At 27.2% G+C, this 17,532-nt stretch overlaps 1 protein-coding gene across 1 annotated transcript; it reads right to left on the reverse strand.

The window, feature by feature from the left end:
- Positions 1–1,986: 1,986 nt before the first annotated feature.
- On the reverse strand, positions 1,987–3,674 carry LOC107016175 (E3 ubiquitin-protein ligase ATL4; the record flags this gene model as incomplete). The annotated part of the gene is given in 2 exon segments (XM_015216668.2): positions 1,987–3,628; positions 3,630–3,674. Coding segments are annotated over 2 exon segments (1,317 nt in total), but the record flags the coding sequence as incomplete, so codon positions are not given.
- Positions 3,675–17,532: the final 13,858 nt, after the last annotated feature.

A 17,532-nucleotide genomic window follows, 5' to 3' on the forward strand; every position in this document is an offset into this window, starting at 1 on the left:
TTTCTTTCCTTTGGTAAAATAGTTTAAGAGAGCAATTGAGGCAAACAACGTAGGTACAAGTGTTTAAAATTGTTCTCCTAATTAAGGTCATTAATTAAAGAAGTATATATCAAACAACATGGTTGTGGTGCCACTCAACGGATTGCTTCATCTTTAACTAGATGTCTCGAATTCGAGTTAATGATATGAAGAAAAAAAATTATATTGAAAGTGTCATCCCCAAATAATTTATAGAGTGTGCGATTTAATTTTAGTCAGAATTCTAATATAGACTATGAACAACGATATGAGATAAAGAAAAGTATATATTACACATATGGGATATGACATAATTTGTTGAAGAAGTTTGGTGGTCAATGAATTTCCATGTATAAATAAATATAAATAATAGGAAGAGTAAAATTTTAAAACACGTACATGTCATTACCTAATAAGATAGGAGAAAATATATGTGCATGACAGGGCACGTCAAAGAATCCTAGTTTAAAAATCTTAATTAATTAATGATAAGGACTTTGGGACAAAAATAATTGATCTATATAACCTAATATTGGATAATTCACCTCACATGTTTGCCCAACTATTTTGGTACATACGTTGACAAAAGAATGTCAAAACTATATATATAAACTTGCTGCCATATAAGAATAGTTTTCATACCCTTGTGCTTCTTAAGCCAAAGTCCTTCCCCAAACTTAAACTTTTGCTCTTGTTTGATTATAAATTTTTAAGTTAATTTGAGTTTAAAAAGTTCTATTCAAATATATATTTTACTTGGAAAAAATATGAAGTTTCACAGTGAAAGTCTCAAAAACTCAAAATCTAGTTTGAGTTGTTTTTGGAAACGTAAAATATTTAAAGATTAAATAGATAGGAGTATTCGAAAATAAATCTGATTCAAAAAAATCAATGATCAAATGCTAACTTATTTAACTTGTACTATGTTTGTGTAATTTGATTGTTACGGATCAGTTCTTGCTATTATCGTTTAAGTTAGAGAAAAGGGTTTTAAAAAACTCTATCTTTGACCGAAATTGTTGTTACGATACCAAATTTTATGAAGGACCTTTTTTACCTGTCTATACTATTTAATAGTGTATTTTTAAAATATATATTTATCATGTGGACACATTACTATTTATAATTATGCAATACTTTTTATGTCCGCTTGAATACATATATACCGTTAAAATACACTACTAAATAGTGCAAAGGGGTAAAAGATCTTTCAAAATTTGCATCGTAACAATACTTTCCGTCAAAATTAAAATATTTTTTAGACCCGTTTTCTTAATTTAACTATGTAAATATATTTTAGACGCTAATTGAATATGATAGTTGAAATGAAAGAAATATTACGTGGTAATGCTACTTTGTATCCATTTCCCCTAATTTAAAATTATAGATCTCTCGCTACCCCAACTAAACGGTCAACCCCCCAAAAAAATCGTTGTTAATTTAGGTAAATATGCAGAAAAGGTCCATTTCGTTTGGTGTTCCACGCTAACAAGAGAAAAATTTTAATTGTTTTATTTCTTTATGGCCACGTTGGCTCCTTCTTGTTAGGGGTACGAGAACGGGGTCGATGGAAAAATTAAAGTAGAAAAAAACTATAGAACCAACATTTTACAGCTAAATGGGGGCCATACTGTTATTACTCTCACCATTTATAGCCTGGGACTTTGACCCCTTTTTGGTCTCGTACCCCAAAAATAGAAACGACTCGAGGATAATGACTCCATCCCTCTATCTTTTCTACTTATTTAACATACTTAGTTCGTTGATACAAGGTTAGGACTATGCGTAATTTGCTTGGATTATTGGTTAACTAACCACGAATTGATCCTTACATATGAAACTTTGACCATATCTTTACTAATGGTGTATAATTATTAAGTAAGAATTTAAAAGATCCAATACCAATTGAACAAGTAAAGTTCCAACCAAGTTGAAATATTAATGAGAACACTAGTTTTTTATATGATATTTATTTAAAACCCCAACCAACTCATCACTAGCTATTCAATCCCAATAATCACTCCAACAATAGTGCTATTTTGACTTGTGATTTTTTGAAATCCTCGTAAAGAATAGAATCATTACCATTCATGGACATGCTTTAACCTAGATTAAAAATTGAAAGAAAAAAAAAGAAGTAAAAAATGGGTTAAATTGTTTCTACTATCTACACCCTAATTTTTTTGGTTTTGCTAAAATCCACTCACAAAAATAATGAATATTGGAGTGGAAATAGCAAATCTTTGATGTGTTTTTTTTCTCCGCCTTTTTAGTGTATATGAAGAGAGTATATACTAAATGACAATTTTGCCCCTGTAATGCAAACGAATATACAAATTCATACCCCTGAGAGCCATCGAAACAATTCGCTAATCTCCTCCCCAACCCGGCCAGCTTCCAAATCGTCAATGGGAACGACGGTGTCGCTCCGCCGGCTACTTCCGCTGAAAAACCTTCCAGAGCTCCGAAATGATACTGAGCGAGATGAGAGAGAAAGTGAAGCGATTCTATCAACATAGTCCCTAAGCCAACTCCGTCCACCACCGGAAACATCCGAGGCTATGCTTTCTCCAGGAGGTGCCGGTATCGGTACTCCGATCGATTCCTTGTCGGTGCATTCAGAAGCACCTCTTTGGTGAATAGAGCCAACTGAAAGTTCGTAACCGTCATCCACAATATACTCAAACGAGCCAATAGAGTACGATCTCTGACCATCACCACCGAGTGAATCGGAACCGCCACGTCGGCGACTTACACTGCCGAACTCAATCCGAAAACTACCACTATTCCGTAGCTCATTATTCCCGGGGCGAGCGTCGTTGTTTTCTGCCGCTAACACTTTACTGAGCACATCTGCTTCCGTAGGATACACAGTAGACCTGCAGAGAGGACAAGTTTGGTTTGTTACAAGCCACGCGTCTATACAACCGCTGTGAAACGCGTGTAAACACAGGGGAAGCAGACGTAACTGATCCTCCGGCTCAAACTTCGATAAACAAACAGCACAATCCACGCCAGTTAAATTTCCAGTAACCGAACGGAAACTAAAAAGCGGTAACGATTCAAGTAATTTCTCATCTTCCGAACTCCTTTGATTCTCCAAACGATTTCCGGTAACCGCCGCAGCCGCAGTAGCCGAAGAAGAATGCGATACAACATCATCGGCGGTGGCGTATGTACGGAAGGATCGGTGGAACCGCCGGGAGAGAAGTCGAAGGATGAGGTATATAGAAGCAGAAACTATAATAGCGGAGGCAATCACAATAACGACTATAATGAAGGACGACGAAGAGGCAGAAGATGATGATGATGAAGAAGGTGAAGGAGTTTGATCATTGATAACGGCAGTGTTATCAATGGCGGTGTTGGGAACATCTCCGCCGTTGACGGTGGCGGTGAAAGGCATTGGGAGTGGGGGAGACTGAGGAAAGAAGGCGGACATTTTTATTTTTAGTGTTAGGAAAATGGAGGTAGTAATGAATAAGGTGATGAGAAAGAGAGAAGGGATATTTAAGAGGAAACCGATAAAAGTAGAGAAGGCATGTTGTGTCTTGTGTTTCTGAAATGGACGTTTTAATGTAATTTTGGTTCGAGGTTGGGACTTAGATCTAAACATTTTTATTTTTTAAGCACCATAATATTAAACAAAATGATGAATTTCATTATTCTATTCGTGTGACATATTTTGAATAGTAAGATTTAAATAAAAATATTTTTATATTATATATTTTTTAAATTGTTATTTATTGCGATTTATTTTTTCTCTTTCTAAATATATAAAATTTATTTCAGAAAAATTAAAGATTTCATGAGCAAATTATTGTTAAATATAAATGGAAAAAAAGATAAATATACTTTTGAACTATCGCAAATGGTATGTGGACACCCTCCGTCATACTTTTGAGACATTGGTGTCTCTGTCGTTCAAAAACTAGAGCATAAACCCTTTATACTAACGAGCATACACGTGTCATAATATTATCTACTGATCCGATATTTTTTTGATAATGAATTGACGAATAATATTGTGTCATGTGTTCTTATCTAGTCTTGTGTTAGAGTGAAGGACAAATATGCTTTGATTTTTGGATGGCAGTGGCATCAGTGTCCCAAAAATATGACGGATGGTATCTTCATATCATTTACGATAGCTTTGGGGATATATTTATCATTTTATCAATTTAATTTGTTTGACTTTTGAAAAATGAAAAAGTATCACATAATTGAGACAAAGAATGTATATTATTTTTGATAATACAACAAATTTAATATTTTTGATATATATATGGAAAAATAATTATAGTTAACAATAAAGATAAATTACGAATTAAGTGAATTTTATTTTTTTGATTTATGAATTAAGTGGAAAATTATTTTTTGATTTTCTAACATAGCCAAGTAAAAATAAACATTTTCTTTTAATAAATAGTAGACGAATGAACTACTCCATCAATCTCATATTACTTGGCTCATATTAAATTTTGATACCTTGCGAGAAAAATTTTAATATGTAAACATAGCTGATATATGTATAAATTATTTTTAATTAGTTGACCATCGAGAAACTTGATGTAATGAATGAGTTTGCAAAGATTCACAATAAAATATATTTTATCCCAAATAAAATTTTACATAAAAATAAATTTAAATTAATCGGACTCGCCAAAGGTAAGAACGTTAGTGGAAAGATGTAATGGATAGGAATGTACGGAAATTCCGATTTTAGTTAGTTGAAAAGAAAGAGGACTGGAGTTGAGTAGGTAAGCGAATTAAATATAATAAAACAGAGGTGGAGTAGGCCTGCGTCTTTAGCCTTATGAGCCTTTTGCTACGTTTCTTTCTATTCTAAATAAGTTGCTTTTTTTTTGCTAATTTTATTGATTTATTACTCATATGATAACACATTAGTATTATAGTTCAACTAATTCTCTTTTTCCTTTTTTTTTTGTTTGACGTATAGTTGAACAGTTATTAGAAAGTAGGAGTAGTACATGCATATTGCTTACATTTAAATATTGGTACAACTTAATTTGTTTACGTGGCTTAAGAACACGCAAATTAATATGATATAATGAAAGATATCATATTAAACATGATGAAAATAATGAAAGAGAATAAATATAGAAATTTTTTGACAAAAGATATATTTTTGATGTACTAATAATGGATATCTATTCAAACGAAGAAGTTTTAAATTTAAACCTCAAAATAATTTTAATTTTGACAGCGGAATTTCCTCGTTAGATGAGTGCTAAATATTTGGCAGCCAATTTAGGTGGTTGTAGAATGGAGTAACGACTAACGTGTTTACAACTTTACATTAAGGTGGATATTATTCTAACATTTAATAATAAATACTGTATGAGATATGTATAATAAAATAAGGGCAACTTTCACATATAGCAAATAAAAAATTTATATTTGTATGTTATAGCAAAGTTTGCATAATTGCACTATAAAACTGTATAATTCGCTATACATATAAAACGAAGTGTATAAAACAAGAAAGAGAAAGACACTTGGGCAGAGAACTGTATAAAAACAAAGTGTATAAAACGAATTGTATTATTATAAGTGTATAGAACGATTATATACAATTTGAATTTGTATAAGATGAGAAAGAGAGAAAGACAAAAGAGACTTGACAAGGAATATACAATTGAATCGAATTGTGTAAAATGAGAAAGAGAGAAATTAGATACAATTTGAAAATTGTATAAAACGAGAAAGAGAGAAAGGCAAAAGAAACTGGGCAGGGGAGTACTTTTATTGTATAATTATAAGTGTATATGACGAAAATATATGTACTTGTATGTGTATATACAATTTTCTCACGCTTTATACAAACAGTAACGCAATTTATACATTTCGCTTCTGTTTGTATAAGTGAGAAAGGCGAGGGTGGCCAGCGAGATTTGGGAGAGTGGCGAGCGAGATCTGGAAGAGGGGAACAAAAATATATGTATTTATAAAATTTTCTCTGCTTTATACAATTAGAAACAATTTTTATACACTTGTGTTTGTATAAAAAGTGAGGAAGCGAGCGAGAGATTGGAGGAGAGTGGCGAGCGAGATATTTGAGAGAGAGAGGCGCCTGGCAATTTTTTGCAAACGTTTGCTATGGAGCACAATTAAATCAAACCCTAGCTACTCCATTTATTTTAGGTTATTAGTTTGCTATTATATACAATTTTCCCATAAAATAAGGAGGAAAGATGACTAGCTAGGATAAGGACTTGATCAGTCGCGTAGCTACACTTGTATTAGGGTGTTCAATTAGACATTTTTTGTCGGAATAGTATATCGTGTATACAAATAAAATAATAAAATTAAGTGGTTAAATAATATATTTTGGACACCTTTGACATAACAATATAATGTAATCTAATGATTTCAGACGCCTTGAAAGAGTAAAGATACACAAACTTAGAGTATTTGTTTGTTCGAATTTCACTAGTAACAATTTTTTTTCACTTTTTAAGAAGAATATATTCACTTTAGCACTTGAACACCTTTTGTGAAAATTCTAGCCCTATCACCAAATTTGATAGTCAATTATCCAAAATATTTGACAAGCACAACTAAGATTTTACGGAGTATGTATGTAACACCAAAATATTGAAAGAAAATTAAAGCTTAATTGATGATTAATGCATGGGGGTGTCATGTATTTTAATTATTTTTTTTAATTGTTGTTATGTAGCTTCTATGAAATTTGCTAGCCAAACATACTAAGAAATTTTACCTACCATTAGTCCTGGTTTAGGTCAAACTTTCAAAATTTATTTATTTTTTAAAAAATATTTCTTATAAGTTCTATTCAAAAAATATATTCTTATGGATTAACAATTTTATTTTACTAACCAAATCTGAAGTATTATTTTTTCAATATTAAAGTACAATTTATGTTTCATTAAAATTCTAAATGCGCTTCTAGAAAAACATATTTTTATCATTTTCTAAAAAGACAACTCATGTTATGATATGTTGTATTTTTTAAGAATTTGATTAAACATTTTAATTTTTCTGATTCGTGCATTTATTTCTTGAAGTAGGTAGTGAATTTTACAATTTCATTAATCATTAGCGACACCTATAGGCTATAAGTGAGTTTACAACTCTTTTTATTTTTACTTCTCTGTTATATTAAAAACATTTTTTTAATTTTTAATAATCTGCTTTAATTAATAAAAAAATGTTAAAGAGTAAAGAGAAGCCAATAGAAATTTTTTTAACAAAAATAAAAAATAGAAAAAGCCAATCGAATCTGATCAAGAACCAAAGAACAAGCCAACAAAAAATTCAAATGTGAGAATCCTATAAATTTAAAAATTGATACTAAGAAGTCAACAGAGAAGATAAAAAAGAGATCAAAAGAATAATTAAGGATATATAATATATCTAAGCTTCATAAATTGTTTTTCTTTTTGATTTTTATTTGATATTCAATATCTTTATAAGTTCAATTAGTTTAAATTTCTTTGCACAAAGTTTGTTTAGAAAAAAACATTTTATAATATTATATTCAAAATATGAAATAAAAATTTCTGATTAGAAGAAAAAATAAAAATCAATCGACTGCGTCACAATATTTTTAAGGCCCCGTTTAGTCATACGATATGGTATCATGAATTGAAGTTTTGTTTGGACATGCGATATGGAATTTTGGTGTTGTATATTTTCTCATAAAGATAAAAATTCTATAAGTTCTAAAATTATAGAAATAGCCCCAGTTGTTTATTCAATCTTATCAAATAAATAAAAAATTATAAGGATAATGCACAAGTACCCCTTCAACTTATGCCCGAAATCTAATAGACACACTTATACTATACTAAGGTCCTATTACCGCCTGAACTTATTTTATTAATAATTTTTTACCTCTTTTCGACATACGTGGCACTATCTAACTTTTTTTTTCAAGCTAGGCCACTTAGGCCGAAAAGGGGTAAAAAATTACTTATAAAATAAGTTCAGGGGGTAATAGGACCTTAGTACAGTATAAATGTGTTTCTGTAATTTCAGGCATAGCTTGAGGGAATACTTGTGCATTTTCCCCAAATTATAAAATCGCATAATAAATTATTACAAAGCTGTTTTTTCTCCACTTAAGTAATTGTTTCAAGCTAACTTTCACTTCTCATCAATATATTTGACTAAAAATGAAGCACCTTTCACGGGCTATTCAAGATTTTATTACTCAACAATCGTTAGTTTGAGTTAAAGTGACCATATATTAGTGAGAATAATAAATTTTATGTCGGTAATAATGTGGTTATAAATTTTATTTACATGTGAAATAAATGGTTAGTAGGTGTAACTGTGCAGTTGTTATAACAAAATATAAACTCGTCAATTAATTTTTTTATTAAAATAACTTAAATCATGATATGGTATTCCCATATGATTTCATATCATGATTTTTTAAAAATATGAAATCATGAGATGGAATCAGCGGTATCTAAAATCACATGTTCAAATGCTGATTCCATCTTATAATACCATATCATGATATGATATCACATAACCAAATGCTTACTTAATGTGGTACCTTCTTAAACTGTTACTCGTCTGTAACTTGTTATTTATGCTTGTCGTCTTACAACAATATATTACTACAGCTTTATGTTCTATTCTTTCCTTTTGTTCTCTTTTCAACGCTCTCCTATGCTTTTACAACTTTATATTCTAACTTTGATGCGCTATTCCAATATCAAATAATTATCCATTTGACTTCTGTATTAAGTTTTCAGTGTGTTTTTTTTCTCTTACTTTATCATCTCTCTTCCACATAGCTTGGGCCGAAAAGTTGTTCATCTAAGTTTTTTCGATAAAAATTTTAATTAATATTTAGAATATACATTTGCAATAATGATAATAACATAAATAAATTATAATTTATAATACTTTTCGTATTGAGTTAATCTAATTCAATTTAACTTCAAAGGAAATAAATTCTTGTTTTTTAATTTTTTTACATATGCATTCCCTTCACTTTTACTTACACACCTCTTAATCTTAAAAAAACACTAATTAACATAAATAATTTATTACAATAGCTACTGTTTAGTTTTAATTTTTCTTGCAATTCTTTTTTTTTTTAGTAATAAATGATTAACGTTGAAAGTAAAAAAATAATATTCTTAATATGCTAAAAGAAATATGTAAAAGCAAAAATATATTTTTAATAAAATGAATAAAGAAAAATGAAAAGATAAAAATATATAAGAACGGAGGAAATATATAAAAAATAAAATAAAGAATATTGACTTGTTATTAGAGACTTTAACTTTTGGAAAGTAAATAAATGAAGTTAGTAAGTATTAATTGTAGAATAAAAAGCGCCGACAGTAAATAAATAAGAAGCCTTTGATGCTTTGCCTAAAGTTGGAGAAATTGTATGCGGCTCTAGTTAATGCCCAGTAGGAGGTGGATGCATGATCGATGTATTGGTTTGATTTTAAAATTTATTGATTTTATTTAATAAATTTTAATTTATAGATATATTAAATAATTAAGATATTAATTTATTAATTATTAATTTTTTGATTATTAATTTAAATATTATATATTGACATAAAAAATATAAAATTACTTAGAAATAAGATGATAAATTAAATGAACAGATAACATCTTATTCAAAAACAATATAAAATGGCTAAAAGTTTGAGACAGTCAAAAATAAAAATATGAATATGACTTTAAATAGTGAAATGATATAAAACTAATTTACTAATCTATTATCGGATTAAAGGTTAATTCATTAAAAAAAAAACTCAAACCCTTAAAAAATCGATAATCTGATAACAAAAAAATCGAAATCATTATTGAGACCACTAAATCTATAACTCTTAACCGATTCGATTTTGGTAATTGATTTTGGTTAGATCCTAAAATACCTAGAATGATGTATAAAAATTCACTAATAGTCTAATACGGTAAAGAAGAGTAGATATGAATTTATAATTTAAGAATAATCTATTATCGAATTATCGATTAAATTATTAAAGAAAAATCTCAAAACATTAAGAAACCGATAATCTGATAACAAAAAAAAAATCAAAATCATTATCGAGATCATTAAATCAATAACTCATAACCGATTTAATTTTGGTTCGATTTTAAACTATCCTAAATTTGTGTATGAAAATTCACTAATTGTCTAAAATTGTAAGAAGAGTAGATATGAATTTATTCATTCAAGATAATCTATTCATCTATTATCATTTATTAAATTATTGATTAACTCATTAAAGAAAAACTTCAAACTATTAAGAAATTGTTAATCTGATAAAAAAATCAAAAGTATTATTGAGACCACTAAATCAATAATCTTAACTGATTCGACTTTGATTGTTGATTTCGGATAAATTTGAAACTATCCTAAATTTATGTATGAAAATTCACCAATAGTCTAATACTGTAACAAAGAATAGATATGAATTTATAATTTAGTGATAATTTATTATTATATTATCGGATTATCAATTAACATATTAAAGAAAAACATAAACTCATTAAGAAATCGATAATTTGATAACAAAAAAAATTAAAACCATTACCGAGACCACTAAATCAATACATTAACCGATTCGATTCTAGTAATCGATTTTGACTCGATTTTAAACTACCTTAAATTTATGTATGAAAATTCACTAATAGTGTAACGAAGAGTAGGTATGATTTTATAATTTAAGAATATGATTTAAAACTGAAATGTACGTTTTCTTAATTTATTTGACATTTTTTTCTTTATAGCTAGTCCAAAAAATAGAACACAATTTTATATTTGATAACAATTTAACTTTTAAAATGTTTATTTTAATCTTATGGTAATGCTAAATGATCAGAGAATTTACCCAGAAAATTAAAAAGTCTATAATATTCTTTTATTTAAAAGAATTTTTTTTCATTTTTAATTCAAATGTATTAAAATTAAAAAGTAAAATATTTAAAAACATAGAATAACATAGTCTGAAATATGTTATTTTATTTTGACCAAATTCTATAGCCAAAATATGTTGGGTTTTAGCAAGTGTGAATGGGAAAAGAAAAGAGAGAATATGAAAAGTGAGGGAACTACTTTGGAGGGAAAATGAAAAGTCATTTGCAAAGTGCAAATTAAAAGTCATTTCTCCCATATCGGCAAAAGAAATGGAAATTGTTGTCCATATAGAAGGAAACACTTCCATTACTTCTTAAAGAGTTAAGAAGAAGATGCCCCCTCGCGCCGTTGTCGTCGCTCGCTCGGCTTTGGCTTTGGTGGATAAATTTTTTGGACAAAATTTATTAGTTTTTGTTAAATCAAATAAATCCTGTTAATATTATCTCTTATAAATTTGCGGGTAACGGTAACATTCTGAAAAGTCGTTACTATCGAAAAAGTAGTTATTTTCCTAACAGACACATTTTTTCAAAAAGTTGTTATTTTTTCCAAAAGACACAACTTTCTGGAATAAACGCGTCTGAACAGACACGTTTCTTGCTGAAAAATGGCTATAAAAGGAAGTCAATTTTTGATTTTTCAAACACTGAAAATTTTTCTTACTCTGCATTTATTTTTCTCTCAAATAAAATCAAAGTGTCGACCGACTGAGTCTTTGTGACTTGTTGCTGTTCTTAAGTTCGTTGAAGTTAAAGAAGTTTGAGGTACCACTATTTCTTTAACAGGTTTAATCCGTTTTATCTTGGGAGAAATTAATCCATAACCTTGGGTACAGTGAGAGGATTAAATTTCTTAAGGACACACAGTAATTTCTGTGGACTCAGATTAATTCTTGTATTTTATATTTTTTCTGCTTCATCTTATTTCTGTTTCTATTTATTAACCTTATAAATACAGATTATTGTAAGAATAACAAAATATCTATATCTTATTTTACACCACAATAAAAAATCTTTATTTCTTAGCCTAAGTACCAAGTTATCCAACATCACATGAAATTAAACGAAGGGATATCATTATCATGAATATTATTGAAAGCTACTTCTATTTATTATTATAATTAATAATTCTATTAATTAATTATGAATTTATGATCTTACTCTCTTGGTCCACTTTAATTCGTGTTGCATTTTTAGAAAGTCAAATTAACTAATTCTCAAAGTTAAATTTGATTATATTAATTTGATATTTTAAATAAATATTTAAATATCAAAAAATTACATGAAAAGAACTATAAATTATAATATTTCGCATATCAATATGATAAAAATATATTTCAAAAAATTAATCAATATTCTTATAATTTGACTCTAAAAATATAAATTATGATAAATAATAGTGAACTGAGAAAGTAACATTTTTTCTCTTTTTGTTCTAGCGAGGTCCATATTGTCTATAATTCCCAAGAAAAGTATGTCTACTAATAGAATATATAGGTGATCTGGATCATCAAATCCTTTTGTATTTTAGGATATACGACTCACTTTTCAAACCTATTTATCATCAAGTACTTCACTTCTACTCCACCTTAATATTTTTATTAATATTCATAATGTTTTCGATCAATTTATTTATAATTTAATTAATTTTTACAATAAATTATTTATTTATTTTTTAATATAAATATCGAATAATATCAACTAAAACTTAAATAAATAAGAAGAATTTACTCATATTTTTATATATCTATCATAATGCGATCACTTTCTTATTACGTTTGCTCAACTGAATTCATTATTTTATTTGGGGTTTTATATACATTAAAGCTATATACTTATCCAATCTCAGATATATTAATGAGATCCTCTTTGCTTCTAGCTCTGGCATAAAATTTGAATAAAAAGAGAAGGGCAATTGTTTATACATGTAGATAGTTAGTTAGTACTAATTTATCTTCTAATATTAATTGTACTTAATCCATGTACAAAGCAAACAGTTTATAAAATATGTAGACGATTAAAGGAGAGTTAATTAAAGATTACCTAACCTGGATGTTTATTAATGTTAATTAAACTACAGCTGTGGCCTTTATTCCTAAGAAATCATTTAGTACAAAACTAGACGTAATGTGCTCTTTAGTTGTTAATTTATTTTGTTGTATATGGCAAATTAAAAATTAAATGTAGGAGTAGTACTTAAAAGACCTACAAAAGCAAATTATCATTGTTAAATTTTATTAACTAAAAAGATTACTAGATATTGTGGGAAAACCATTTTCATAATTTAATTGAAGGTCATTTCAGTTGGTTCATACTAATTGCAAATTTGCAATATCAAAATTAATTCATCAAATAATCCAAAAGTAATAAACAAACTTGAATTTAGTTGTTTAAAAAAACACATTAATTTGAGTACTTGCTCGTGTATATATATAGCCAGACAATATTTTATCTCTATATGTGTTATAACATATTAAAATTAGACACACAGTTAAAATTAGCAGTTTGAGGATTCTAAATTATATGTGTTCAAAAGTTAATGTATATTATATGTATTTAACTTTCTAATATAAATATAAGATCTACTATAAAAAGAAGCTATCGAATTTATCTGAACTCATGAATCTCACGTAGCTCTGCCCCGATTAAAATACAATAGTCTTGGCATATAGACAATCATAAATAGAATAATGAGATTGCTTTATAGACACTCTTGGCATGCTTTCAAATGAAAAAGAAAATAGTCATGTATAGCTAGGAGACAGCAGATATGATCCACATTTTGCAGGAGACAGTTTACTTATCATAATTGTTTATACACATTATTAATTATTAATTAGATACAATTTGCATTAGAAGAATTGGATTAATATATTCTACTCAACTTAATTATTAAGTACTATAAACATGAGAGTTGCTTACATTCCCTTGTTTTCTGTGGTAACACGATTTTATTTTTGTATTATTGTTTTGACGTGGGAAAGTACAACATTTCTTTTTTCTGCTCTCTGTTTTTTTTTTAAATCAGAAACCACTGCCTCATGCTTCGAGCTTCATCATTACTATGATCATAATTTAGTGCGTTAAATGAGCGGAATGAGTTGAAATTAAAGATTTTAGAATGAGTCGAAATAAAAATTAAGTTGGGTCTTGATTCATCGAAGTTTATTTTAGACTCAAATAAATTAAATTTAAATGGGCGAAAAATCAGGTTGAATCATGATTGGCTTAATCTCAATAATTTTACATGTTAACATATATCTTTTATAACAACGATTCTGAATTTCACTCAACAAAATATTAAATAAAAAATTTATAAATGAACAGATAATGCTAAAAAATACTCTAAAACAGATGATAATTCGTACATTTAATATGTGAACATACATTACGTCAACGAAAATAAAGAGATTTTAAAACGAATTGAAATTAGAGTTTTAGTAGAGTCAATTGAGGGTTTTCTTGAAATGGATTAAGAGAGTGTTTGGATTGATATAAAAATTGATCAAACCTACTTTTAAGTCAGTTTTTGACTTTTGAAGGCATTTGATAAATATAAAAAATAAATTAAAATATGTTAAGGAGTGTTTAACAAGGTAAAAAATGATTTTAAAATAAGTTAAAATGACTTAAAATAAGTCAAAAACTAAAAGTAGGTCTTCCCTACTTTTTATTTTATTTTTACTTAAGAATCATTTAAATTTAACTTTTTATTTTTGACTTAAAACTCACTTCTTCTTTTTCTAAGTCAATCTAAACGGACTCTAAATCTTGAGTAAGTTGAAATTGAGTCCAATTCAAATTATATTGAGTTACACCTCTAACCATGACCATGAATGGGTGATATTTATCAGTACTATGGAATTTAATATTTTTAATTTACATTTACTATTTGTATTAAAAGATGTTTAACTCACCTAATTTAATTTATTCATAATTCATAAATACAAAATCGAACATGAAAATTTTAGCATATAAAGCCAATACAAAAGAAAGGGAAAAAATTTAATAAATGGTAATTTATTCTTGTTCAAATCATCAACAAAAATAATTTAATATTAATCAAGTGTACTATTTAAATCTAAAAATATGTAAACATAATACTAGAAGTAGGAATGTAGGATTATTTCGACCAACAATTAATATTAGATCAACTTTCCTAAGTTTATACTAGATGAAATACTTTGGGTCCCGCATAAATTTAAAATTTTAACTATGTTTCTGATTATGTGACCTTTTTTTCATCTAATGTTCAATAATCGTTAGAGCCCAACTAACTCAGATCTAAAGGTAATTTACACAAATTTTTATTCATTATTAAATAAGATCACCGATAAATTATATTGTTTAACTTTAAAAATATGTTCGTCGCTAATTTATTTTATTGGAATTAAATTGTTTTTCCCCTTTACACAAACTTTTATGGTCACGATAAAAGCACTCTCTCATGGACCTGGCTCAGTTTTTTACCGACAAATAATAGTGTTTTAGCCAGCGACTTCAGTGCATTTCCAATATTCTTTTTCTGCCTATTTATTATTTTTATTAGAAAAATTACTAAACAATTTCGTTCTTTCAAAATTCAAATAATTGTCAAAATGTCTAACTCACCTAGCTCTTCAATAATTTTAAGAGTAAACTGTAAACAAAACATATAATATGATGTCATGTCACATTATTATTTTTTTATTATTAAAAAAAATATGCTTTAAATTTATTCAAACGTTAGATTGCAGTATATATATTTTTTTAAATATTATTTTCTATTTATGTTTTCTGAAAATATTTTGTTTTTAGATATATAAAGATAAATTTTAACAATGAATGAAAAAAAAGTACTCCATTTTTACAACTAAATAGTAATGGATTGTTTTAACTATTTTTTAGAAATAAGTTTTTTAATGATAATTATTATCTTTTAATATAAGTTTTTTAATTAATTTTTTAATAATAATTATAATTTTTTTATGGTGTACTTTTTCTTCTCCTATTTAGATAGATATCTCTACATTCCCTTTTGTTGGAGCAATCCCTAAAATCACTGAAAGTGTGATAAATATAAATAGACATTACAATTTTTTTATAAAATAATTCAATTTTCATTCTCCTTAAAAATTGAAATTTGAAGCATTTAAAGATCTTTAATTTTTTTTCCTGTAATAGTCGTTACTGTTTTTATTAAAAAAATAGTTCAATTTTATTTTTTTCCTTTAAATTGAAATTAGAGACATTTAAAAATCATCCGTTTTTGTCGTTGCAGTATTTTTTAACAAAAGAAACTTTATTTTCTATTTAAAATAGATATATTAAAATTTTTGTTTTTTTAATTGTATTTTTATAGCATATTAAAAATAATTTTTGAAAAATTAAAAATTTTGAATATTTGTGGTGCTGACATGTGACACTTTTTACTTCTCCTGTTATATATAGATAGATTTTTTTTAAAAAAAAAATAGACAAACCTACATATTATACCCAGTAAAATAAATTACATTAAAAATTGTAATATGAGCTCCTCTGGTTCTTCAAGGAAATATGTGGGTTCCTCCGATTCTTTAAATGAATTAGAAAAATATTAATAATAAGTTAAAAATTGTGACATGACACCCTAGTAGGAGAGAAATAATGTATTTTTTTGTGTCAAATATATTTTGAGAAAAATAGGCAAAATTGGATGATATTGTAGTCTTAAAACAAACATAAGTAATATTACTAGGTAATTTTCACAATATGGATGAGTATCTAGAGAAATTACTCGTATAATTATTATATTATATGATATAATTTATATCTAATATGGAAATTAATCCTACGCATATATTTTGACTCAAATATTACTCATAAGTTCTTATATTTTAAAAATCAAACAGTTAAAAGAATTATTCACTCAAAGAGTTGTTTTTCTTGATTCCTTTGAAACAAGAAATTTATAAATTAACCAAAAGAAAGTAAAAAAAAAAAAGAGTTTAATTTAGGGAGGGCTACATTCATGGTAGATAGCCTAATTAATATTCCATTAAAGGAAATTAATCAGGCTATTATAAGATCTCTTCAATGGTAGAAAAAAAAACCACAATCTGACTAATTTTAATTAAATTTTAGTATATGATAATTATAAAAGTGTCATTACTTTTATTTCTGCAATTGTGTGGAAGTATTTGTCAGACCTTGGACCATTTTGACTCTAGTCAAATAAAATTCGAACTTCATAATTTCCTCCTTTCTTTTTTCTTTAAGAGCAATTTACAAAAATGATTATTGTCTAATTAGCTCAAATTAATTACTCATAACTATAGTTTTGGAATTTATAATTGGGTCAGTGTTTTGATTTAGTTTTAACTTATTTCTGAGATATTTTTTCTTTTGACCCTTGATAACTCGGAAGATATCTGTTATTCGTGCAATATCTTCCATTTTGTTTGGGTGGCGTTAATACCGTTGTATATTGCTACTTTAAATGCAATATATATTCACTTTGATTTTGATTTAAATTTTATTGTATTAAATCGTTCAAAATTTATCATTAGGTAATGATAAAAAATTTCATTTTATGTAATAACGATTGATTTGGTGTGATGATCGCATAGTTATTCTAATATTTTCTTCTCATTTTATCTTTACTTATTATTA

The sequence above is a fragment of the Solanum pennellii genome, chromosome 1 (assembly GCF_001406875.1).
Source record: "Solanum pennellii chromosome 1, SPENNV200".
NCBI lineage: Eukaryota > Viridiplantae > Streptophyta > Magnoliopsida > Solanales > Solanaceae > Solanum > Solanum pennellii.